The 27390-nt window shown below is 35.0% G+C and overlaps 3 protein-coding genes across 3 annotated transcripts in view; 1 reads left to right on the top strand and 2 right to left on the bottom strand.

Moving 5' to 3' along the window:
• Set1 (SET domain containing 1) overlaps window positions 1-7144 on the bottom strand; it is a 44906-nt gene extending 37762 nt beyond the window's left edge. Inside the window, exons 1-5 of the mRNA XM_085950664.1 lie at window positions 6915-7144; window positions 6492-6740; window positions 3557-3806; window positions 2200-2657; window positions 1229-1375 (exon numbers count right to left, since the gene is read on the bottom strand). Of these exons, the coding sequence (XP_085806790.1) occupies window positions 1229-1375; window positions 2200-2657; window positions 3557-3806; window positions 6492-6739 (1103 nt within the window). The 5' untranslated portion in view covers window position 6740; window positions 6915-7144. The remainder of the gene's footprint in view (window positions 1-1228; window positions 1376-2199; window positions 2658-3556; window positions 3807-6491; window positions 6741-6914) is intronic.
• A 275-nt stretch (window positions 7145-7419) lies between these two features.
• UQCR-11 (Ubiquinol-cytochrome c reductase 11 kDa subunit) lies at window positions 7420-11289 on the top strand. The gene is made up of 3 exons (XM_085950707.1): window positions 7420-7478; window positions 7593-7681; window positions 10904-11289. Exons 2-3 carry the CDS (start codon window positions 7598-7600, stop codon window positions 11075-11077), a joined length of 258 nt encoding a protein of 85 aa, XP_085806833.1. The 5' UTR covers window positions 7420-7478; window positions 7593-7597; the 3' UTR covers window positions 11078-11289.
• Window positions 11290-23537: 12248 nt separating this feature from the next.
• Window positions 23538-27390, bottom strand: part of LOC147069716 (ankyrin repeat and FYVE domain-containing protein 1) — a 111960-nt gene continuing 108107 nt past the window's right edge. The window contains exons 16-21 of the mRNA XM_085950667.1: window positions 26973-27190; window positions 26062-26261; window positions 25012-25124; window positions 24742-24864; window positions 23918-24042; window positions 23538-23809 (exon numbers count right to left, since the gene is read on the bottom strand). Of these exons, the coding sequence (XP_085806793.1) occupies window positions 23680-23809; window positions 23918-24042; window positions 24742-24864; window positions 25012-25124; window positions 26062-26261; window positions 26973-27190 (909 nt within the window). The 3' untranslated portion in view covers window positions 23538-23679. The remainder of the gene's footprint in view (window positions 23810-23917; window positions 24043-24741; window positions 24865-25011; window positions 25125-26061; window positions 26262-26972; window positions 27191-27390) is intronic.

Here is a 27390-nt window from a genome sequence, read left to right as displayed (position 1 = left end):
AGTTGAACTACATTTTAAATGAAGTAGAATGGTGTCAGATTCTTGTGGAAATGCAGGCGACATTTAGATGTCGGTGTCTTTACTTTCAAATCACATTAATAGCATTCTAAAGTTATTTCGTCGTGGCCTCAATGCCAGATGAATCTATCCTTGCTAAACATGTCAAACGCGCCTTGAGTCGTAAAAATGTAAAAATTATGTCCATTCAGTAAAGTTGTAATATATTATGATTTCATTGAGTTTTTGGAGGGGAAAAATTAACTATTCTTATTATTCTTATTTCTATAAAAAGTTTAATAAAGAAGACATTTTAATTTAACCATGAGGAACTCCTTGTGACCTCATTGTATCACTTGATACAGTCTGCCGCAGGAGTGAGTGAAAGAGTATAATTATGTAAATCCTTGAACTTTAAACTGAGGCATAGTTTTTTCTTCGCGCGCAGTAGGCTCTTTGAACAGTATAATTCCGTCAATCGAATGTGACAGAAATGTGTCTTGTAAGAACCCATGTCTTTTAAATGTTTCCGAAACTTGAGACAGTGACAGGTTCAACTATTCACAGGCCGTGGCACTGAATAGCGAATTACGATGGTAGCGCTAGTTATTGATTATCTTCGAATGCAATGCAGTAACCTGTTAGCAATAAATGTAGTTTTTCGATTGGATATTTCATTCAAATTATTACCGTTTATTTCAATATGCAACAATCATCGTTTTCTACAAACAGTTACCATATTGCATTCGAAGTATGAGCAATAACTAGCACTACCATCGAAGTTTACAGTTTAGTATCAAGGCCTGAATATAGTGGGTTTTGGACAGTGAGGGTAAAAGAGAGACAGAGACTAGACGCATTTGAAATGTGGTACTACTGGAGGTGGGTGTTGACGAGTCTCATGGAGAGCAAAACAGACAAAGGAGTACTTCATCGATTACGGCATTCAAAATAGACTCTTCTCGGTTTGCCTGTGACTCCGCAGAGTGGGAGTAGCCAGGTTGAAGGTCAGAGAGGACAAGGAAAAATTCTGTCCAGACCATATTCGAATAGTGCAAATAGCGGTGGAACCGAGCCATGTTAAATTTTACTGCCCGACATCTGGACCACGATCCTTAGTCAAAAGGTTTCAAATGAGAAGAAAAAATAATTTTATAAATAACTTTACCATTTTTTTAAATATCACACACTCATCTCATAAATACAATTAGTAATCTTCACAATTAGTTACCCTTGAGATGATCCATAATACTGGTCGTAGGACATACTGGAGGCGTCCGTAACTGAACCATAGCCGACGTCAGACTGCTTTGAAGAATAGTTCGAGTCAACCGGCGTCATCTCTGAACCGCGAGATGAATATGACGATCTACTGTGCCTAAAAAGAAGATAATAATGTTTAATCAACCTTACTCCAATAAACTTTATGACGATTTAAATTTCAAGGATTTAAATGCTTCTTAATTAATATACACACATTGTTGGGTGTTTGATGGGGGAAAAATCTTTAAAAACAAATAAATTACGAAATCATTATAACAATATAAATGTGACGTGTGTGTGTCGTAGTCAAAACATTGTACACATAGCAGAACAATGCTCCAAATTTTAACAGTACAGAGTAGACCTGCGATTTGCAGATAACTTTGTCATTCAAGAAAAGACAAAACCTTGACTCCAGTTAAAGTGGAACCCTGATTTTATGTGCAAATAAAAATACCAATTTATTTGTACACATTCAATTTAATGCGTGGCAATCACTGAAATGAATTCCACACGCATGCGTCCGTTTCTATTTACATATTGATGTCTGCAGTGCCCAGGACCAAGATTACATTACGTTATCGTATAAGATTTTTTCTGTTTTTTTTTATTACACCCATACAAATAATGCATCAGCAAAGTAAAACATTGTCGGTTAAAGAGAATAGGAACATTCTTAAAAAGGTCAAAAAACATAATGACATAATATACTCCAAACCAATTTATATGATTTAAAAAACAAAATTTTTTAATTCAAAACATTCAATTTTGTTAGTCCCTTAAAAAATGTAACATCGGAGTTGCACTGTATTCCAGTTTCATTAATTGATCTACAAATACATGACGTAGTCGATCAGTGGATCAATTAATTCACTACTTAATATGCCATGTCTATAAGCATTTTAAGAATGGTTGCAGTACATAATTACATTCCATTACCTATCTCTGTCACCTCTATCCCGGTCGCGATCACGGTCTCTGTCTCTGTCGCGTTCCCTGTCCCTCTCTCGCTCACTCCTCCTACAGTGTTTGTGCCCTCTCTCTCTGTAAGTTTCCCTTTCCTCGTCGGACCACCTCGATGAACTGTTCCCGTCTCTTTCATCCGCCTCAGCCCGGTCCCTGTGCGAGTGAGACGAAGACGACGACTCCTTGTGTCTGGAACTGGAATACTGGTAGTCCTTGTCGTGGCCTTTCGTATCTTGATCTACGGGTCTGGATGGAATGGTTTCTGGTTTCAAGACGGGCGGAGGAAACGTTTCATCTATCGACAGTGTCGCCATATTGGTTGCAATAGGTTGGGTCACTTGTGCCGGGGCTGGAGGTTTCTTGTCTGTTGTTGCCTTTTCGAACCACATTTTGCACTGCTCGCCGAACGGGTCGCGCATTACTTTTAGGACCTGAAATAAAAAATAGAAATTCAGTAAATTGGAAATAATTAAATTTTAAAAATATAATTTGTAGGTTGAGATGTTTATTACAACAGACTATGCGATCCAATGAAAGTAGTGTAATAGTAGTAGTAGCAGTGGAATAATCACAGAAACACCTAGGCTCTAATATAATCACAACAATGTATTCTTATCTAACCAGGATTCAAACCCGGAACACCAGTATGAGAAACCTCAGACTACGAGGGTTACCAATTACTCCTCAGCATGTTCATTTGGCTTTACAATCCGGTGTGGAGGTCGCCTCACGATGAGGTGTCGTAATGGATTTTTTTAATGAGAAATGGATGTTAGCCACTTGGATCCAAACTAACATTGAAAAACAGCATGTGATTTTTGACTTATCGAACCCGATACCCTCGACTTAAAAAGCGGCTAACTGCGTCACACCTGAGCATAGCATATACTTATATATATGGCATGCTTATATACTGTAGTCTAAAAATCAGAAGAGATCTATATTTGATTATGTATTTTTTTCGACTTGCCGACGATACTCTGCCATTCTTGGTAGAGTTGACCTGTGTCCAATGATCCCCTAGAAATCGAGAACATCAGTTGTTTGTTCTCTAAAGTGCAGAGCTAACATGCCATTGGTAATGCCAATTGGGCAGACAATCAACCAAATCACTTTGGATTTTGATATATTCCACCTACAAGAGGAAGAGTATAGGTAGAAGCTGGTTTATAAATTCTTAAAATTGAGTCTACTTAAATCATATGGTGTACATCAATGAAATTTTTGTATTTACTCTTTACGCTAATTTTCCAACACTGCTTTTATTTCTTGAATTGGTAATTTGTAAAGTTGACTATATGTAAATGAATAAATTTTAATCTGTACGTACCTTTCCCATGACAGACTTCCCGTTGAACCTCTCTACACAGATCTTAGCGGATTTGATGTCCTCGAATACGACCCGTGCGAAACCAAGGTGCTTGTTGGTGGTCGGGTGATAGTGGATGAGCAGCTCTTCGTAGGCGCCCACCTTGGCCAGCATGTCACTGAGGAACGCGCGGTCAATGTTGTCATTTAGGTTGCTGATCGCCACCTCCAGTTGCGGCGGATCGCCAATGTAGTTAGTGTCGATTTTGAATCTGGATTTACAAAATCATTTTTATTATTAATCGAACTACATCTACTTTTAACTAAAAAAAATAATGACACTAATATATTCGATATGATGGATTGCCACTGTATCGGTGTATGTAACCTTTAGTATTACAATCAGAGTTGGAAAGAAAACCAGAACCGAACCTTGCAGCACTGGGAATCCTTTAATTATTTTGAAATCGGAACCCTTAATACTGGAATTCAGGATTCCAGAAGCCGCAATGATTTTAAATCCTGCAATATTTTTGGTAATCTTTCACCGGCCAGTTATTTAAAAAATATTAATTACTATTTTTTGATGTGTCTGTACGCTACTCTTGGTAAATTAAAATTTAAAAAAAAACTGTTGATCACAATAAAATATCAATTTTTTTTTAAAACGGTCTCTGATCCGAATCGAAGCCTTTACAAAGTGTGGTTGTATTGACATGTTTTCGTTTTTTCACAGGAAATGGATGTTAGCCACTTGCTTAACCTATCAGATCCATACGCTGGGTCCAAACACACATGGAAAAACAATATTCAAATTTGCCTGGGACCCACGACATTATAGGCCTGACACGATACCGCTCCGGCCATCGCGTGCATTAATGCCTAACTATAACTAGGTAGGTAAATTATGTATTAGTTATTTTAAAGAACTGTAACCGGGGTTTCGATTTTTCATTTGTAACCGAACTTTTAAAAAAATTAAGAGGTTCTACTAGCTCCGATTCGTGTAGTTGAGTTGACAGCCATAAAAAAACAGGACTGGATTATTTGTTATGATGGGTTAGTTTAGGTTAGGTTAAGTTTTCATTCTTGAATTCATGAATTTTGCCAAAATCGTCTATGACAATTAGCGCGGTTCCCGCCTGGCTTCCCATCGCCGACTTGTACCAAAAATAGTTTTAATATTATGTACATGGGCGCATAATCAAAACAAATAATGTTTTGTTTTTATTTGGCCCTACAATCCAGTGTGGATGTACACCACCTCACAACGAGAATTCATTACACATTTTTTTAGGAGATATGGATATTAGCCACTTGGAACCAATAATGAAAAACAAAATGACATAATTTTTGCCAGACTCAGGATTCGAGCCTGAAACATTTGACTAACCAAGCGGATACGTTATCACTCAGCTATCGTAGGCGAACGTTATTATTTATTTTAATAACTATATTAAACTAGCGAGTACCCAGCATGCGTTGCAATCCCACTCAAAGAAAGAAAGTGTTTGTGTTTTAATTCTGTTTATTGAAGTGCTTTCGGATACACAATATGTTTTGTTTTTCCGTCTGGTGCGTACACAAATAAATCAGAAGGCTTTCCAACACGTGAGCAGGCCACATACAGCTGTCTATATGAGAAGCATGGATTTTCCAAATTTGGTATAGAAACGCATTCGAATAGAAGAAGATTAGTTGTACTAATTCAGAGACCTTCGCGGGTGTGCGCACAACAACTAACCAAAGTTTCATCGCAAACGGATGAATGGTATAGGAACCGTACGAATAAAAGAAGATAGAATGAAGAAGAAGATGGTTGTACTAATTCAGAAATCTTTCCGGGTGTGCGCACAACTGACGAAAGTTTCATCGCAATTGGATGAAAGGTATAGGAACGCATACGGGACAGACAGACAGACAAACATTCATTTTTTATATAAATAGATAACTTCCATACATACATAACTCCCAAGTCTAAGCTATATTTTAATACCATTTTTTTAAATTTCATTATAGAAAACAAATCCTAAGCCACCAAATGTATCACTTTTCATTTGGATTTTTCTAATTTTTCTAGAAGTCGAAGCACAAGAAATCATTTTGCCGATAAAATGAAAAAAAAATGTTTCAAAATTAAAATTTTATTTTGGTGACTGAAAAACAACCAAAAACTAATTTCCTTCAATTAAATAATTATTCACGTAATAATTTCACATAATATGTGTATTATGTTATATGGCGATTATTTTATAGAAAAATCAATACATATTACATTTTAATTTTAAAGAATGACAGATAATTTCAAGGTTATCAAATTTCCCGCCAAATGTCAAAATAAATATTGAAAGAATATTCTACAATGGCAACACTGGGTGACAGATGGGAGCAAGCTGCAATATCAAAATTTTGTTATGAAATAACATTATTTAGTTTTAAATTCATTTACAACCAATAAAACTGCATGAGAAATGATGAAAAATTATTGTGTAATATATTATTATATATATATTTTTGATATAGTTAGCAAAAAGTAAAATTTTATTATGAATAGGTAGTTGACATTAAGGTTTGACACTTCTTGTGATATTAAAATTGAAATACTATTTTTACTTTAAATGCAAGAAGTATATAATAAAGAGAGTTTATAATAGTATTATACTGTCAAAAATAGATATTGAATAATATTTGACGATATTTTAAGGTTTTCTCGGCAAAATAAGAGAATATTGTTTGAAATGACATTTTGTTGCTAAATGTCATTTTACAAAAATTCTAAATTTAAATGTTTTTAGTAACATTCAATTGTTTTGTATATAAAACAACAGTATTTTGAAAACAAAATATGGACTGATATTGGATTTATAATATTGTAAAGCATCTCGTTTGAGAGGAAGATGAGTTTTTGATGTCTGTAAATAAAAAAATGTTATTATTGATGATTTCATGTATAGAACCTTGGTACTGGCAGATCAGCCGCATCCATACGCCCCCATATCCTTTTGTCATAGAACAGTGTACATCTGGGATCCCTGCATTGTACGGTCGGATAAGTAGGATCATTCGGAACGACTCCATCGTATCTGTACACCTTGGCAGTGCAGCCTTTGACAATTACGGGGTCCACGAGTAGTTTGTAATTCCTGGGAGCCTTTTGCTGCGGCGGATTGTGATTACTAAACTTGTGATCCATAGCACCGTTCATTCTGAAACAAAACAAATAATAAACATTAACAAAGATAACCTCAAAAACGATATAATTCGAAAATACCGCGAATTCAAAGGATTTTCAGGTGGAAACTGGTGATCGTATGATTTCTTCGGTGTTTTTCTGTGTCCAAACGAATTATTCAGCAAGACAATCGAGTAAATTGACAAACCTTGACTATTTCTCGGTGTCAAACGACAGAGTCAATTTTTGGCAATTGTTTTTTCGGCAATTTGTATGCAGACCGAGTGATTATCATCGTGTCCTCGGCTCGGCCAACCAGTTGTACGACTCTTTTTCCGCCTCAATTGATAAATAATTCGCACTGGCTTCCAGTTAGGTTTTATTGTAAAAAGCTAATCGAAAACCCTCTCCATGGTGACGGACGGCTCGCTAACCTCCATTTGTCAATCGTCATTTACTATGGACATTTGCACAACGTAAAATATATTATAACAACGCCAAATATTAATAAAACCTATTTTGGTAATATTTTCACTCACCATTTTTATCAATTTCGATGATAATTAATTTAAAAATTAATTTTATATTATTGTTTTTATGAATATACAAATACTTATTTGACTCGGTAGTTAGAAATTGGCCAATCGGCGTTGTTTAATTTTATAGGGTGGTACGTTATCCATCTGTTGCCAAAATTTGGAAGTTTTCGTTTCAGCCTTCTTCCTCGTTAAAATCAGTTGCATCATCGATTTGTGTAAATTCTTACAATCAGGTAATTTATTGGATATATGCGAATTTCTTCGTCGTATTGTTAAGAATTTGGTGTCTCATACTTGGAATTGTGATTATTTAAAAAATATTAGCAAGGAATCAATCGTTTTTTCAGGTGCCATGGCTGAGAAAATTGGTTCCATTGTGCCAGTCGTTCGGGCTGAGGAAGAAGAAGAATTGATAGATCCTCAAACCGCTCTCCGAGTAAGTCCAAATCGAATTGAAACTAAAATATTTAATGCTTTCATTCAGAGAGTATAACATTGCCGAATCGATGTGGTATCTAACCTAAAACGATTAGTAGTTATCAGTGGCAATCATCTTAATTTGACAGGTAGGTAGGTTTGACAGAATATTAATCAAGAATAAATTGATTCTCTGGCATATTTACGTCAACTTTTGGTTATTTTCAGTAAAGCAAATAAAGGTAAATGTGCCGCAGCTGCCGAACCTAATCTAACCTACCCCAACCTATTATCACCTAATATAATCATAGTTTGTGATAATGATACATTAAAATGTATGAAAATTTTGGTACTGTTCGGTTATCAGGAATACAGCGGAAAACACATTTTGAAAATACCTGATATACTGGATTATTTGTTAGTTTAGGTTAGGTTAACTTAAAAAATAATCCAGTTTATCGGCTATTCCGCTGTATTCCTGATAACCGAACAGTACTTACCAAAATTTTAAATTGACAATTATTGGATCGAAAAGCCTATGCGCCAACAGAAAAAGGTATTTATTATAATTGTCTACATGTTAAATAAACTGTTTTAGTAAAAAAAATTTATAAAAGCTCATGACAGCACCTGCGGCACAATTATTACCAAATAAATATGTTTAATTTTTTTTCGTTCTGCCTATTGCTATTGTCAATTTATGTTCAAACTGCCCTACGATAAATAATTGATCGCGACTAACTTTTGTCGCGATTAAAATTTCCCCACGGTCAATAATTATTGTTCACGGCCATTTTCCCAATGGTCAACTTTCTATGATAAATTTTACTGTAACAAATTTACCTTTTTTTCTAGTGGTTATACCCCGTTTACACGTGCATGGATTTACTGCTGACAGTACGTACCTATTATCGCGGCCATGACAATAAAATGCACGTGTAAACACGTATTATTGTGCAAGTTGCAAGCTTGCATGCGTGGATCAAAAAAGTGAAGCTTCTGAATTTTCACGTGACTACGCAGTAGAACGATAGTCAAAGCATTTTGACGTTTACAATTTTTCACAACCAGTCAAATGGCACCATAATATGACAACGCGTTTCGCTTACATTTGAAGAATGAGATTGGCGAAACAGTAAAAAGTTTTTATTGCGATAGTTAAATTTACACATTATTATTGCCAGTTAATCTATGCACGTACGTGTACAGGCGCTATTAATCTATTATGGTCAAACCTTAATAATATAGACCTTACCTTCTGAAAGATGTCATTCAAATCGATTTGTGATGGCACACAGAAACAAACCTCTAGCATACTTCAGTGAAACGGCAAATAATTTTAAGCAATAGGTGGGACGTAATTTCGGCCGCGTTGCCAGTCGGAGAGTAATAGTCGACCTGTTAGCACGTCAATTTGTTTTGTGATGGCGTCAGAGGAATTAATTCTTACGTGTAAAGATGACTAAAAAATGTTACGTATTTACTCGAAAAACAAAACATGTCAATGAATATATTATTATTTAAATAACAATAAATGGACGCATGTTAAATTTTTATAACAAATTATGTTTTGTTCGTCACGCATCAATTGCACAATCCGAGCGTCGCGTAATCACGATCGTTTTAGACTGTGCCTCAGCTTAAGTATACAGGTAACCCCGTTCATAGCGGGGGATGCGTTCTGGAGATGGTCACGATAAGGGGGATTCCTTTGTTTGACCTCTACGTTAATTGTGCAAAATTTGCGATTACATAATGTCAAGTTAATGCATGACAGCCACGTTTTACAGCACTCACTCGTTCGTAATCTTCGTCGTTCTCTCCTAACAACTCATTGCATTGATTGTGAAGAGATAGGGCCTTTTCAATGGTTTTAACACCTAACTTTCGCACGGGAACAGGTTCGGAGACGTCATTTTCTAGGGACGTATGGCAATCCATTTCCTGCAGCTCTTCATTAGTTAAGGGTTGACAATCATTGTCATCTTATAGAGTTTGTTCTTCGTTTTGATTTTTTTAAATTTCAAACTTATTTAAAGCTAAAGTTAGACAGTTTTTAGTGTCCAAATATAAAAGGTGTTTTGGATTAGGGACACGCAACATTAAACAAAACGCTAACCTGATGTGAGTGTTTGCCGTTGTCCAGTGGGGTCTGCTTGTAATCGGAAGTTGTGGGCCGCGAATTCACATGTGTGTTTGGATCCAGAGTACGGGCTATAGGTTGAGCGAACGATTAATAACCATTTCTCGTTAAAAAATCTGTTTTAAAGCCTCTTCGAAAGGTGACCAAGATCCACATCGGATTATAGATCCAATTTAAAATAAACACCTGATATTTGTAATATGAAATCATTAATTTTAAACTATAGACCAACTTCTATTCCAAGTTTTCTACGTCATAGCATTACATGCGCTGATACTATTATTTCACGTGGTCTGTGCTTGTTTTGTTGACTTGACATGGCAGATACTCTCTATGGCACTATTGAGAATAATCAAACGCTTTCTTTTAAGTTTCTCTTCACAATACTTCTACATTCAAGATAACGCTCCTCGTTGGCTTCCGCATAGGTTTAGGCATTTTAATATTAATAAAACTCCTATCGAACACATTGAATTATGGGATCGGGGAATGTAGTAACGGTGAAAGTAAACGCGGGTGGTGGTTTAATTACGGAAACGACCGCCGTGACGTAGAAGACTTGACATGAAAGTCGCACTGTAAAAGAAATCTTTGCTCATTGAATCGATAGGTGTGATTTTGACTGCAGAACAAGTTGAATCAAGATTAAGATACAGTTTTACTTTTGTTTCACTGACGTTCGTAACTTGAGCGTGCGAGAAAGATCGCACACATGTGATTCCCATCATTATGACGATTCCTGGCACGGGGTACATGTCAAAGAATTTTCACTCGCCGGCATCGCGATGAATGTGTTGTTACCTGTTCATTTAAAATGTAAAACAATGATAATTTCATCTTCATAGATGAGGATGTTTTATTGCTCATTGCACCAGTTTCGGCTAATTGTGAATTGTATTTTCATCACTTTGAATAGCTTGTCGCATTATAATGATGGTATCAGCATGAACGTAATGTAAACTTAAAGAAATGTATGGTCCAAAAATAAGATAATATTATATAATAAGTTGAAGGCGGTAGCTAATTCATAATTTTATAAGATATACGTGTAATACAATAAATAATATATTAGTTTCATTATATGTGTATTATTTGCAGGAGAAATGCGCCACGGAGAAACACGCCCAGGTTCTGTACGCCAAGTACCAGGAATGCAATGACCGCGTCAACTCGCGCACCAAGACCGCCGAAATCTGCTCCGAGGAGCTCTTTGACTATCTCCATGTCGTCGATCATTGTGTCACCAAGGACCTCTTCTCCAAACTAAAGTAATTTCGTTGCCAAGAAATAATAAGTTTTATTTTTATGTTTCATGTTCGCATCGGTAATGTTGTGTAGGCATTATATTTTTCTTTGTGAAGAATTATATTTGTCATAATTTATTGAAATGTCAGCGTGCCGATGTTATCATTTGAAGAGTCCTCTCTTTCAATCTTTTGTATATAGTTTTAATAGCAAATATAATTATCTGTTAAACCATTAAATTAATTTTGGTTTTATTTCAATACCCACACACTCCTTGACTACAGTACGCCTTCTATATACAGTACACTCACAGTAATCCGCCGCTCGATTATCCGACAACTACTATAATCCGCCGTTATTTTTACTAGTAGAAAGCACAAAATCAAGCTCTATAATTTGCCGGTATTCGATTGTCAAATTCAGTAGTCCGCCGCGTACAAGTATACAACGCAGATGAGACGGGTTTATTTTGGAAACTTCTCCTTCGTAAAATGTACATTCATTTTGAAGAAAATAATGTACCAGGGAGGAAAGTGCCCAAGGACCACATCACAATTATGCCATGCTCCAATGCAACCGGGACCCACAAAATTAAGTTTTTGGTCATAGGGAAAGCCAGGAATCCTTTCAAGAATATCTGCCTCAGTGAACAGCTGGTTGTGTCAAGTGATTTACTGTTTAATATTTAGTTAATAAATATGTATAATTTAGTAAATACTTGATTTTTAATAAAAATAAAACCGTAATTTGCTAGTACAAATTTCTCAAAAACACTATTTTTACGAAATACCTGTTTTAATTTTTACCATATTTTGTATGGATGCACAATAATCCACTGCTTTCACTAATTGGACACTTGTCTAGATTTTGGGGTGGCGGATTACTGAGAGAGTACTGTATTGACATCTATGTCATGGTGCTGTATGCGATTAAAGTATTACGCCACACTTTTTGTATGCTAGCGGTATTGCAATGGTTTTAGTTCCAGAAACTAACGCGATGACGTGTACATCTCGATATAGAAGCCGCAGATACATTTAATTCATTGCTATTGTCTTTTTGGTCTTTCAAACCCATGTTTATTTTTGTATGTGGAACAAAAGAAACACTTGTGACAATCAAATATTAATATCTCTAAAGGTATGGATTGAAATTATATGATTTTTAGCGCAGAAAAACATTATATTTATACAAAGAAAATTGAGTAAATAAGAACTTGATGCTTACAGTTAAATATCCAAAGATATTAAAAAGGTTACATGTAAATTGTACGTATTACATTTCACCATGAGCTTTCATGTCGGAAAGAGATGACCGTATACTATAATTACGCGTTGTTCGTGGAGCATTGCAGACAATAATGTTCATTCAAGAATGAAAATCTAACCTAACCAAACCTAATAAATAATCCACCATATCGGCTATTTTCAAAATTTGTTTGCCGCTCGCTTCCTGTAAACCGACAAGAACGGTGTTTTATTTAGACATGAATTTTATCTCAGTACTATATGACCGAAAGAGGTTGGACGATCTTTAATATACATATGATCTCCTATATATTATTATCCTAAGGGCTTGCGCAGACAGAGAGCGGTCGGAGCTCTGCGTTCAACCGACCGTTGACCACTAGCGTTCAGGGACAGCAGACAGGTGGCGGTCAACAATAAGCGTTCCATTTGTGTACAAACGTTGTAGTGACACAGGCACTGCATAATGCGAGACCGCTATATTCCGACTGCGAGTGGAAGTGAGAAAGCACCGCTGTTGCGTACTCACTCCCCCGTGTGGTTTCGCTCTATGTTTTGACTGCTCAAATTCCTATGACGGGACTGGACGGGAGGTATGGCGTTCTTTGTAATTCCGGGAATAGAACTCTAGAACGCTAGCGTTCCAATTGACCGGCGCGGTCTGACCGCCGGCTGTGTACCCATACAGTATGAAGTCCATACAGTACAAAGAACGCGGAACGCAGACCGCCTGACCGCTCTCTGTCTGCGCAAGCCCTAAGAGATTTTGGAAACGCACCAACAGCTCATTTAAGCGACATTTTATTGTTATTTTTACATCTTCACTTCGAAATGTGCGCTACCGATTGAATTGAACAGATTTCAGAAATTTTCCATGATTTTACAGGTGCGTGACGTTAATATCCGATATTTTCTTACATACCGTATACGATCGCCATATTTACTGTTGATGCCTAACAAAATAACATGTTCGTCGCTTAATACCTTCTAATCCTTTATTGACAAACGGAATCGATTATTTTTATTCAAATATCGTAATGTAGGCATTGGCGCACTTTTTTCCGGTGAGAAAGCCATAATCTTGGTACAATTCACTATGTATATTAAATTTTGACAGCAGTGTCCGCCACTGCTGTTCCAAATTTGATTCTTTTTAAATACTTTTTTATGGCTGTCACGTTTACACGTTTGCCACAATGTAGTACTAATATACTTTTGAGTACGATATTTATATTAAAATGCATTTTGACAGACTATTCCTTATCGGATCGACTGATACACATACTTTATTTAATTTAATCATCAGATATTAAATGCGAATTAATTCATAACATCGCCTCAAAAATTAAATAGGTACCCATAACCTCAAAATAAATGTAACGTCATCATAAAATGTATACACACATATTGTTCTTTCTTTTTGTAAGTATGGCTACCGATACTATTTTTTTGAACCAATGAAAATTATTTAAAGCCTGGATATAAATAGAATTTAAAATTAAAATTCATTTTTGACAAACATCGGATCGACTGATACACATACTTTATTTGATTTAATCATGTTCCCGAGAGATATTAAATGTGAATTAAATCATAACATCGTCTTAAAAATTAAATAGGTACCCATAACCTCAAAATAAATGTAACATCATCATAAAATGTACATAGGTAGTGTTCTATTTTTTTTTTTGTAAGTAAGGCTATAAATACCATTTTTTTCAACCAATATATTATATTAATCAAAATTTATGATAATTATCTACTATTCATATCGTCATTATCATCATCGTCTGGATTAAACCACTGTTGGATGAAGGTTATCCCAACTTGATTCTACTTTTCTGGGTCTTAGAAATTGCTATATTTTTTAAAAATCGTGTTTTTATATACCTACCCATTTATATCATCATTATCGTCATCAACCAGTATCAATCCACTGCTGGATGAAGGCTTCTCTAAGCTGATTGTATCCCTGTTGGTTATATGAATTGCTGTATTTATCAAAATCGGTAATATTATATTTATCATATCTACATATTCATATCATTATTATCATCATCATCAATCCACTGCTGGATGAAGGGTTCCGCAACCTGATTCTACTACTATTTAACGAATTTGTGATATTATATATATTTCTATCATCCTTATCATCTTCGACCTGAACCAATCCACTGCTGGATAAAGGCCTCCCATAGCCTGATTATACTCCTTTCTGTCATTTTAATTGCTGTATTTATCAAAATCGGTGATATTATATTTATCTACATATTCATATCGTCATCATCATCATTATCAACCAGGATCAATCCACTGCTGGATGAGGGGTTCCGCAACCTGATTCTACTACTATCGGTTTAACAAATTTGTGATATTATAAGTACCTATTTTTGTTGTCCTTATCATCATCGACTTGAACCCATCTACTGCTGGATAAAGGCCTCCCTAACCTGATTCTACTCCTTTCTGTCATTTGAATTGCTGTGTTTATCAAATTCGGTTATATTAAATTATATCTATTTATATTGCCCATGAGTCTGAATCAATCCACTGGTGGATGAAGGCCTCTTTAAGTTGTTTGCATTTCTGTCAGTCATATGAATTGCGATACTTATCAAAATTGCTGATATTATATTTACCCATTCAAAATATCGTCATTATCATCATAAGCCAAGATCAATCCACTGCTGGATAAAGGTTATCCCAACATAATTCTACTCTTCTTGGTAATGTAAACTGCTATATTTTTTTTAATTTGTGACTTTATATACCTACCCATTAATATCGTCATTATCGTCATCAACCTGTATCAATTGACTACTGGATGAAGGCCTCTTAAAGCTGATTCCATATCTTTAGGTCTTATAAATTCCTATTCTTATCAGAATTGGTCTAGAATAGACTCAGATATAATATGTATTGCTTTATTATTTATCAACATTTGTCTCGATATGAATGTCCCGCACCGGGAAACTGTATTGTTTAAGGTTAATTTTTAAATCAAAATATGATTTTTAAAATATTATTCTATGGCTCCAAGCATTTATTTTTTATAGACAATGAAACAAAATAATGTTTAAATTTATTTTTTATGCTGCCAACCTTTTTCTATTATGTAAATGGACCCGAAAGAGATTAATATTCGCGTTATATTGGATCGCTATTTATGATAATCACGATTGAGATGTATAATTATTTATAATAGTTAGATGCACATACCTACACACATATTGTATTAAAATTAAAATGACAGTGGTAGCAATCGGCGATTGCCAGCTGTTCTGCTAGGCCTAGCAGCCTGAAATGGTGTCAGACGATATTGAGAAGGCCAGACTCCAGAATTGACTACGCACATGACTCCAAATTTGTATTGGCAGTGACGACACGCAAATCGCAAAACTGACAAATCAGCTAAATTTTCAACTATCTGACGTGAATGAAAATCCATCCCGAAGGGAAAACTATGGCGCCGTCTATACACACTTTACAATTATTATATTAAAATCCAACACCAAGTCATTATGACGAAAAGCTGTCTGCAAGACCTAGCGAGACAGACTGGCGAGAGCCAGCTGGCTCAGCTAGTTATATTATATTTCCGATATAATATTTCACGGCGAACTGCATATGTACAAATTTCCGGAAACGATTAAAAAAACCTTCTATAGAGATGGCGCTTAAATGTATAAAATTTAAGCATAAAACAGAATCTCTGGTCTACCGATAAGTTAGCTACAAGTGACCGCATTGCAGGTTAATTTGAAGAAAACTTCACACTTCTACTATGATATTCCAATATAATATATTATATTCAGATTCACCCAATTAGTTAACTACATACACAATTCCATGTACAGATATTACCAAAATAAGCAATGAATACTTGGATTCATAGGATTGGATCGTGTATAATTAAATTTGACTTCAATTGGACATTTCACGCATCTCACGTATTGCTGTATCAAAGCAGACATTTTAGCATTTAAGTACATGTGGGAAGATACACCCTTGTCAATTTTATGTAGGCAGCCAAAAGCAATACATTCACCATTATCTTTAAGATAAAAGAAAAATTTCATATTCAACCATTTTGATTACGCCAGCGTGCCAACAGTGGACGGGTAAATAAGACAGGTTGCGAGCCTAATACTACAAGGTTCTAAGTGTTCGTCCTTGAATAAACAAACCCAACAAAGAAGTACTATTCTAAGTTGCCTCATTGTTACTTTTGTTTCGCCAAGGACAAACACTTAAAATCGTGTAGTTCTTTCTCCACTCGCAAGGTGAAAATGAAAACAATTGAATTTCATTGTAAAGCTTATAATGTATTTAAAAATATACATGAATGTGCTATAATAAAATACATAAGGAATGTTTTGAATACATATTAACAAATTTCAATAAACATATTATGTAGTGATTGAAAATGCATTAAAAATAATTTTCACCAAAATGCAAGATACTTTATACAGAATATTTTCATATATTAATAATAATTATAAAGAGGGATTTCAATTATGAGTTATGAATGCCATCTGTAAGACCGTGTCCAGACATGTGTAATGTAATGCGAATTTGTCGTACGGACGTAGCCACGATCCATACATTCGTGCTGATCCATCAGCTGTCGGTTTTTAATACAAACACTAAGGCGCTCACAATGCTCAAACTGGAACAACAACACAGAATTCGAGTCAAGATTCTGTGCCGTCCATACAATACATGTTACATTACACGCGTCTGGACCCGCCATAAGAAAAACAATGAAGATTTTGAAAGCCTATAATATAGATACATGTACATTATTTAAGAGAATTGGGATCATACGCGTATCAATAGACAAACCTAATATTTAAGATTGCAGCTTACCCAATAAACTGCATCCCTGAATACCCGAAGCAATTGAGTATTCCATTCCCACATCCATCTAAAAATGCTTTTAAATAATCAATTTTGCTGTCCAATCAGTCCCCGTTCCAGTGCAAAACTGAAGCGGCCGACTGACACTAAAACGTAGATGAGATAGGATGGACTTTTTCAGTTATCAAATTATCATATCCGTTTTTAGAGTTGCCAATTAAATTGTCGTGTAAATTACTTTGTTGCAGTATTTTTCATACTACTTTTCTAATTTCGATTGCAATATTATTAATTCTTCAAATTTAGGTACTGTATACCAACCAATAAGTTGAGAAAGTTATTATAAAAATAATATTCTATTTTAGTAGATAAAAAATAATTAAATATGCATTGCCGTTTCCTAACTGAACTGTCAACTGAGACTGAACGGATAATTAAACTGATCATCTAAATACACCGCCGTTTCAAAACTGAACGGACCAAAACGGAAACCTCGACTGAACAGACAACACAACTAACATTTAAAAGAACTTTAAGCAGTAAAAATCGATAAACATAATATTAAAGTGGGTTATCTTTTCAGTATGATCTCCCACAATCTGGGTTGTGACTCAATTCAATGGGAAACACTGTCTTAAATAATATATTAAAACTATATTAATTGTAACCAGAGAATTGTGATCAATCAGACCACGTTATGCATTTATATATCGAGCGACATCGTCGGTGTAAATGCAATTAAGAACCATTTTTTTTTTTAAATTTTGCCACATTTTATTAAATGTGACAAGCGTATTGGTTGGTGTATAAAAAAGTCAGCCATCATCAGGGCAATCTTTGCCTTGTTATGTTCTAAAGTTCAGTGCAGCTGCACTTCTGCGAGGGTCTTATGCCACGAAACGCGGCGTCTTCTGCGACATTCTCCGTTGATCTTTGATTGGATAATAAGCAACACATTAAGAGAAAAAAGTAGCATATCATTTTCTAACTTATCAGTCAATGAAAGATCAAAGGAAATATCAACTTCTTGCTTAAACAAAACTGCATAAGAATAATTCGCAAGCAAACCTTCGTAGAAGCAAGGTCTCTATCTCTTGTGAACATTTTCAAAAATGATTCAAATGCGAAATTGCACTTACACCGTCAATATCTAAATAAAATGGTAAAGAATGACAACTGCCATAAAATTTTTTATAATAAACGGCTCAATAGCAGCTTAATGGATAAACACTCGTATGGCAAGTTGTGTTCAAGAGTCATAAGATATTTCTCAGTAGATAATATGATTTTGAGACTGTTTAATGATATGTATTTTTAATATGTCGTAATAAGAATTTTAACATGCAAAAATAATGTAGATTTATATAAGGTAAGTCGGGGGAATATGCCTAATGGGGGAAGACGCCAAAGCTCAAATAATTTATTCGTCCATCGCTAGATATCGGTGCAGTAACCATTTATAGGATCAGTCATTAGTACCGGAGGACACATGCTAGGCGTTGGTCCTGTTAAATTTTAAATTAATAAAATACGCTTATAAAGCCTGGGAAGTACCCATTTTTTTGGTGGTACTTTATTTACAAATTTACTCAAAATATTCTCAGCATAAAGATTTGATTGAATTGAATGTGTGAATTGTGTGAATCGAATATGAATTGAACTATGTTTGGCATCACATTTTACTATTTAAGGTTATCTTGCACACCTGCGTTATTTTATTTCTGTTTTAAATTCCATTTGTAGGGGGTAAGATGCCATTTCGACTATTTTTGGTCATTCACTATCTCAGTTTTTACTATTTTGCAAAGCCTCATCTTTAATAATTATTGCATAATAATTAAAACGTATTTCTGTCATTGAAAAAATAATATAAAAATTTTATATTGTAGTATTGTAGCGTAATTAGCCTTTCTGATGTGAGTGATGAAGAAAATTATTGCGCCATTTGCAAGGGATATTACTTTGATAAAGAAGGTCCTACAGTTGATTGGATTGCATGTATAAGATGCCAACAATGGCTACATACAAAAAGGATGTCCAATCCGGACATTTGCGACCTGTGTACGAAGTATTAATTTTTTTTAGTTTGTGGCATCTTCCCCCGACAAAGTGGGGAAGACGGCATTTTTAGTTTTTTATATTGTTCCAGTTAATTTTTTAATAGTATTGCTGCTAAATATTATAATGAAGTGTTTTTCTAATATAACTTTGTTTTTATTTTGAATAAAAATATATTATTTTACAATCAGTAATCCGTCAAAGTAAAAATTAGGCTTATTCCCCCGACTTACCTTACCATTCATTGAGTTGTGAATTAAACACTGTCGTATGTATAATCAAGGATAGACAAAATTTCATAGCCAATCAGTAACATAAAAAAATATTTCATTTATTAACAATGCATAACGCAGTCCAATTCTAAAAAATAAACATGCATTACTAAAAATAATTAAACAATATTTGTGACAATGTCTAAAAATGAGCTTCTGTAAATAATAATTTAATTCTAGTCAATATCTTTCCAACAGATTTTTTTGTTGTAAAATGTTGCCGCTAGCTTTTATTCTTTCCCCTAGTTCTAACAATTTTCATAACAGGTATGTATTTGAACGAAAATAAACTAATCAAAATGGCACTGAATTAGAAAAACAAATGAGTAATTTAATTATTTACTAATTAGAAAATAAAGCTAAAGAATTTATATTTTAATATCTTGTTACAATATTACAAGATACTTCACTGAGAATATGATTATTAATTTTATTTTTATAAGTAGTATGTATAGTAGTGTATATAAGTAAGTCTCTTTACTAAACAAAAATTACAAGATTGCATGTAGCTACGGCAAACCGTTTTACATCGAGCACATTCAACATTACAAATAAAAAATTTAAATCCTGTAACATATTCATAATGTTACACTAACAATAAAGAATCTCAAAAGAAAAACGTATAAAATATCAACACATTTATAATATTTAAACAAAATTATTGCTTAATTTGAGAATGGGAAATAATCATTTTTTTTAGCAAGATTTGCTTTTTTCAGACAAAACACAAAATATGGCAATACTAGATATTGCCACTGTATTTATTATAGACCTGTTTTAAAGTCAAACAACGATATCTACAATTTTTTTGTATTCCCGGTATATTGAATTGAAAAACTGTCAAGAAGCAAAGAGTGGAATCGATCTACAGACCTTTCGATTAGCAAAGCATGCACGCTTCTGATTGTACTATTCCAGCCATCAGGTACATAAACAATTTTATCTATATAATTTTCATTCATCGATATAGAAGAAAACTATTATTATAGACACAAACCGTACAGAATTATCAATTTTTAAAAGTATTACTTTGAGTGAGTATTAACAGATGGCAATATAAACATTTTATTATATTTAATTGAAAATTTACTAAAACACTGGTTGTAATAATCTACATATTCATAGATGGAGAGTTATTACTTGTCGATACTTAAGGCTGTACCTCAGTTGAGGCACGGTCTAAAAAGATCGTGGCTAGGCGATGCGCGGATTGCGGGTCGCAGGTGCAAATGACGCTTGCCAAACGAAATATAATTTGTCATATAAATCCAACATACGTCCATTTTATGTTTTGTTTATTGTTCTATTAGTAACAATAATAATATATTCATGGACATGTTTTCTTTTTAAAGTAAATGGGTAAAGTTTTTAGTCATCTTTACTCGATTTAAGAATTAATACGCCCGTCGCCATCACGAAACAAAGTGATGTGTTTCCAGCTCGACGTTCTCTCTCAGAACGCGAGCGAGTCCAAAATTTCGTCGCACCTATAGTTGAAAATTATTTGCCGTTTCACTGATGTATCACCTTAACATTTTACTTGGTACAGTAAATCAGTTTGATATATATTATTAACTGGTAATTCGAATTTTTATAATTCTAACTGTATTATAAAATTCGTAATTCGAAATTTAAAAAATAAACAAAAATCCAATGAAATCAGTCCATAAAATATAGACAGCTGTATGTCATTTCAAAAACCGTTATGAACACTTGCTTTTGTAGATGTCATTGCTTGGTTTTAAAATCCACCAAAAAAATTTTAGAATTATTCCGAATACAAGGAAAATCATTTCTTTCAATATATTTTAATCTCATAATTTATTAGTTGCCCAATAGGGGAACTTTTAATGATTTTTCTATTCAGATTCGCAAAGTAATTCTTACCTAATATTCAGGACTATATCTACTGGTTAAAAACTCTTATATAATATTATATAAACCATCATTGATATAACATACAAGAAACATCTCTAATAGGCCATTGGAAGAATAAAGGCTCAAACAGCGGGTATGTCGAATTGTTGAATAGCATCTGTCCATTAAAAGCAGCAGCAAATGACGGTTTATTCGATTTGTTTTCGTTTCAGCTGGGACAAATACAATATTAAGTAAAGTTTAAAACATATCATGAGAAATGACGAAATTTAAATACACCATTTATGGCCGAGATACGTTACTTTTTTATCGCAAGTTCGATTCCCGGTTTGGCATTATTATTTTATAAAATATTTATTTTGTAGAATATCTTTTATAAAACAGTAAAATATAATATTTTATGTTCAGTAAATTGAAACAGTAAAAGAAAATGTAACAAAATTCAAATTTAGTTCCCACAAATATGACTGTCCATACTTAAAATGGCCGAGCGGTTACCGTGTCGGCTTATAATGTCGTGGGCCCCGGGTTTGACTCTCCGGTCTTCAAATTCATTTGTTGTTTCTCAATATGTGTGTTTGGCAGTGGCGAAGGGTGGAGGTAGGCTGTTAAGATTCGCTATAAATAGTGCACACTAAACTTTTTTAGTCATATGTATTTGTTTTTATTGAACTAAGACTACAATTTACAGATGGTGGTAGTTGGTTTTTAAAAATCAATTAAACCTTGCCTAAACGAAACCATAATACTTTTGGTCTAATTTGGGAATACAACAAAATTGTACACACTTTTTCATTCATAGTTATTTGTTTTGGTTGGATTAAAAATACATATTACACATATTGTTGGTTAATTTTTTTAAATTCATTAAGCCCTGCCTAAATCAAACTATAATAAATAAAAAATATTATTCTATTTATAAAATATTCAAAGTTATGTATGATTTAATTGCATAATTTTAGATATTTTATAGATAGACATGTATTTTTTGACTATTATCTATTATGGCTTGGTTTCTCAGGGTTTAATTGAATTTTAAAAACTAACCAATACTATCTGTAAATTGTAGTCTTATTTCAATGAAAACAAATATGTATGTCTGAAAAAGTTTAATGTGCACTGTTTATGGCGGATCTTAACAGCCTACCTCCACCCTTCGCCACTGGTGTTTGGACCTAATAGGTTGAGAAAGTGGTTTAGATCCATTTCTCGTAAAAAAAAACAATCTATTAATACAACCACTGCATTAGGGTATCTAAATTATACAATGGCCTATTTGGAGAGTCATTACGCCCCACTCATACAAAAGCATCACAAAAATAATGTATTGATAATTGTTTGAAATGAATTCATCAGTCCAAATTGTATATTACTTTATCGGTAACGTAATTGAGAGACACCGGATAAGAACAGTTGAGGAAGCGATGCATCAGTAGATATCTTAAAGTACGATAAGATGGCAGTATCAGAAAGGAACCGTCCTGTAATTTGATACAGATTTGGTCTTATCTTTAGCCTAATAAAATTGTAGTATTAGCACACAATAAAGATTTATATTTTGTAAGTCGGCAGATTGGAATTGGATATAAGCATTTGACATATCTGTAATTATTCATCTAAATAGCATGGCAATATCTGCACAATGATCTGAATTTGTGAACATCAATTTCTTACTGAGATGCCATTTGACAATTATGCATCTCTGAGAGAATAGCCGGTCACCCTTCTTAGAATATACGGGAAAGACAGAAGAAAACAGATTGGTAACTAAATTGGAAATACAATCATATATTACATAGATATATAAAATTCATTTAGTTGCCTAATAAATATATGATAATAATGACAGCGATATTGTCAGATATTTAATACCAATCAATATAAAATTAATGGTCTCTTATTGAATCTAATACAATTGGAATATTACTGTCTGCAATACTCCACAAATAAATTCTTTTCGCCAATTCTTTCCGGTGAAAGTTCAAAGTGAACTGTGCTACGGCGAAATATAATATGTATAATTTACATGTAATATAGAAAGTTTTATCTCAATTTCGTGCAATTATGTATGTATTACTTATAGGATAATTCCTTTTTGCATAGCACCGTACAGATTCATTACGTTGGCTACTTGTTCAGCTATCTTAAATTTCATTGACGCTTGCTCTTCCGGTTTAAATGAAATTTCAATCTGGTGCCTCACAACAGCGTTGCCGACCCGACCCTATTATACTGTATATATAATTTCTTTCATTCCATCATCGTTACAAAATCTAGAAGTATTTATAAATGTAAAGGGTGCAGTAGTCGGGTACTAACTGGCGCCGACTTGCAGCACATGGAAACAGATGGCGCACACTCGGGCCGGCTTGTCTTGGTTGAACTTCAGGATCGGTACGTCCTGATTCGAGCACTTGGAGCACACCAGGCGGCCGCAGTGACGGCTGGAAAAGAAACCGTATTTTAGATCAGTTATTCCCAATATGGTGACGCTAGAAGACTCGATGAGGGATGCTAGATGGCAAGGGAATGGTAGAAGGATTCCGACTTACCAATGGTGTTTTCTCATAGTGAGAGTGAATTTGGTTCCGCACTCCTGGCAGAGGTCGCTCTCGCCCCATGGAGGTACCACCGATAGAGAATCCAGTAATCTATGCAACAGCTGTTTCGTGGCAACCTAAAAACATACAATAATATCCATATTGAAGCTTTAAATGCGTAACCTTCTGTGTAATGCTGTCAGTTTGACATTTGCTTTTATAATGACAGTTGCTTGACACTATTCATTATTTCAACAGACATTAACAATACAAAATAAAAATAATGTGCTAGTAAATACAATTAGTAGCTTGTTACTTATCTAAAATTTCGAATAGTTTGTGGTGGCATTTAAAGTAAGAATATACGCAGGAAGACTGTTTAGTGTAGCCATCAAGCTGACCAATAGATACTTTGCAGAGTACTTTTTTAACACTAGTAGCACAAATGTCGAAGTGATCGAATTGGTACCTGAAGCATTATTGTTTAAGGTTGCCAATCAGCGTCAGTGTAATTAGAGCATTAGTGAATCACACTGAGCTATTACATGACGTACATGAAAAGTTCAATCCAACATCCAAAAACAAATGAGTTTGAAAGCCGTTGGTAAAACTTTCATCCAAGATCAGAATATTGAAGTTAATGGCGCCCCGTCAAACTACACCCGGTCTTAATAGGGCGTATCATGAGACCCTACGTTTGTGTGAAGCATCATTTTTTTTATGACTGGGAATGTCTCAGGAGCAGTTACCCAAGACTGAGGTCGCCATGCACTCAAATGAATACAATCATAATAATTTAAACTGACAGAAATATTCATTCATAATTTATAGATTACCTGATAGTTGAAGATAGTGACTCCATCTTTGTTTTCAGTGGCGAGGCAGGCGTTGGCTCTCACGAGAACCCTGCAAAGAGCCCCGTGCCCTCTCATATACGCCAATAAGAGCGGAGTGTTGCCCTGAAATAAATGCACAAATAATTATTAATTGAGATGATTGGAAACCAGATGATTGAACGCATCGTTTAATACTACTGTATAAACAATTCAGTTCAAATGACCAAATAATATTGATTTATTATTTATCAATGAAACACGGCTAATTACCTGTAAGTCAGTCTTGTTGATCGGGTAATCTTTCATGCATTCCAAAAACAGTTCACAGATGGCTGCAGCGTTCTCTTTGGCGCAACGGCACAGCTCGTGAAGAGGATTTCGTCCTATGACATAAAAGAAAGTCAAGAGTTTAATGTCAAAAAATGGTATCTAAAAAACGAAAATATTGCAGAACGTGTTGTATTTCCTGTATATACTACTGTAATATACCGAATTCGGACAGCTGTCACTTGCTTTTTTCAATTTTGGTACTATTAAAATCTAGCAGGTCACACTAACTTCCACATTTGACTCGCTCAAATCACTTCGTATCGGTTAAACTGCAGAATATCACACTTTTTCAGATATATTTCCCATTCTCAGACACTCCGTATTTTGAGTGTAGCAACAAACACCTGATTAACTAAGGTGTTCACATAGACTGCGGCAAGTATAACGTGAAGCGTGGCCGTTTCGAGAACTACAATCCTCCCTAGCCCTTACCTCTTAAAATATAAATAAAGTCTCCTAATACTGGCAATCCTTTCATAATATATCGCAGCGCCACGATGGCGGCCATGACACATCAAGTTATAATTTTGGCAGTCTACAAGTTATTACGAAATGTGGTGTGTCCGTTTGTGTCGTCTTTTAGACAAACCGCATCAGAATATTAAAGCAAACTTTGGATGCCCCAAATAGTTGCACCAATTTATGAGTGCCATGGATCTTTCAGTGATCATAGGCCTTGCGTGTCATATAATGCCGCAAGGAGTAGGGTCAACCCTTGAGAAAGGTTCTGTTTAAACATCCAAATCATGCGCTCCGTCATGAGGTCCTGACTAAGAAGAAGTAATGTTCCATTTTCTTAAATAATTTGATTTTTTCCGTTTCTGGGGGAGGGTCCGGACCCAACAGCCTCAATGTGTGGATGCCTAGTATTAAATTTCAGTTCTTATTCATTTGGTCACACTGTAGCTATATTGAAAAATAAATTACTGAACTGTTTAGTAGAATTCTACCAAGACTTATCGAATAAAAAAACAATAGAGAATATGTAACCTTTTAAATTGATTGCTTCCGCATCAAGATTAGACTCGATTAGGAGGGCTCTGGCGACAGCTAGGTGGCCCTCTCTTGACGCAATATGAAGGGCGTTTTCACCGTTTGAATCTACTGCGTCGAATTCAGCACCATTTTGTATCAGCGCCGACACGATAGAGGCGTGGCCTTCACGTGATGCCACGTGCAGAGCAGTTTGCCTGAAATATTACATGAAATCATTTAGAAGTTTCAGAAAGTGGAAACGGGATTAAAATAAAGGCATTGATAATAAGATTACTAATGCTTATGTCGTTTTGAATTGCAGATATCTGAGAATCTTTCTTGTTTCCTCTTTCAAATATGTTAGAGAATGTTCATATTATATAAGAAGTTTTGGGGGAGCTACGTAGTTTCGAGAATAGTTGTTTGCGGCAGATACTGTGTGTGTGGTGGAATAACTTTAGGAGTAATGAAGAGATGAGAGAGCGAACCAAGCAGTCACTCATCACACTGGGAGTGAAGAAACGACGTTGAACTCGGCTCAGGCGCGTGCTGTGGACGCCTGAAGAGAATTTTAATCTGGCTTGCTTGTTTTTCAAGCCAACTGAATTCCGGCGTCCAGGAAGGCCGGCAAATACCATCTCTTCAGTGTACACAATATATATGGGAAGAAGACGCAGTGATGACCTGGGAATAGGTAAGAAATCGTACGGCCAACGGGTCTTGGATGTGTTCCTGATATAATAAAGAAATATACACGTGATGTCCAATGAAAGTAGTGTAGTGAAACAATAGTGCAGTAGTAGAAGTGAAACAATAAACCTGGAGCCGCCGGCTAAAACCCCAATGCCTTACACACTGGACTTAGGGGGCATATAGTCCAAGTAGCAAATGAATATAAAGAAAGAACAGGTGCAATCTATACTTACTTATGCGCGTCTCTATCGTTGGGCCTGGCCCCCGCAAGCCACAGACTCCTGAGAATGATTTCATCTCCAGCAGCGGCCGCCAGCAGCAACGGCGGAGTGAGCGAACCGTCCTGGACGCGCGAGTTGACGTCCACCTCTATTGACAGCAAAAACATGACACTCTCCACGTCCTTCTTTTGTATGGCCAGGTGGAGGAAGTTCCGCCCTTTCGTGTCCACCTGAATGATGAAAATATTAGAACTCATTTAGAGCTGGGGTGTCGAACTCGATTTTATAATGGGGCATTCGTCGTTGAAACTAGAAAATTGTGTAACTCCGTTTTAATCGAAAATTGACTTTGAATGCCATCTAGTGGCCGTTGATAATATCTATCCGTCTTGCAAATTTTGTAATTCCAGAAAAATTGTATCATTGATAA

The sequence above is a fragment of the Rhyacophila brunnea genome, unplaced genomic scaffold, assembly GCF_057557595.1.
Source record: "Rhyacophila brunnea isolate RB1 unplaced genomic scaffold, BYU_Rbru_1.0 scaffold_23, whole genome shotgun sequence".
NCBI lineage: Eukaryota > Metazoa > Arthropoda > Insecta > Trichoptera > Rhyacophilidae > Rhyacophila > Rhyacophila brunnea.
This window is presented reverse-complemented; position numbering and strand designations above follow the sequence as displayed.

Bases quoted from the DNA above. Each gene is read 5' to 3' on its own strand.
- UQCR-11 (XM_085950707.1), top strand. From the start codon at position 7,598: ATGGCTGAGAAAATTGGTTCCATTGTGCCAGTCGTTCGGGCTGAGGAA. The intron at 7,682-10,903 runs GTAAGTCCAAAT...TATTATTTGCAG, and splicing joins ATCCTCAAACCGCTCTCCGA to GAGAAATGCGCCACGGAGAA.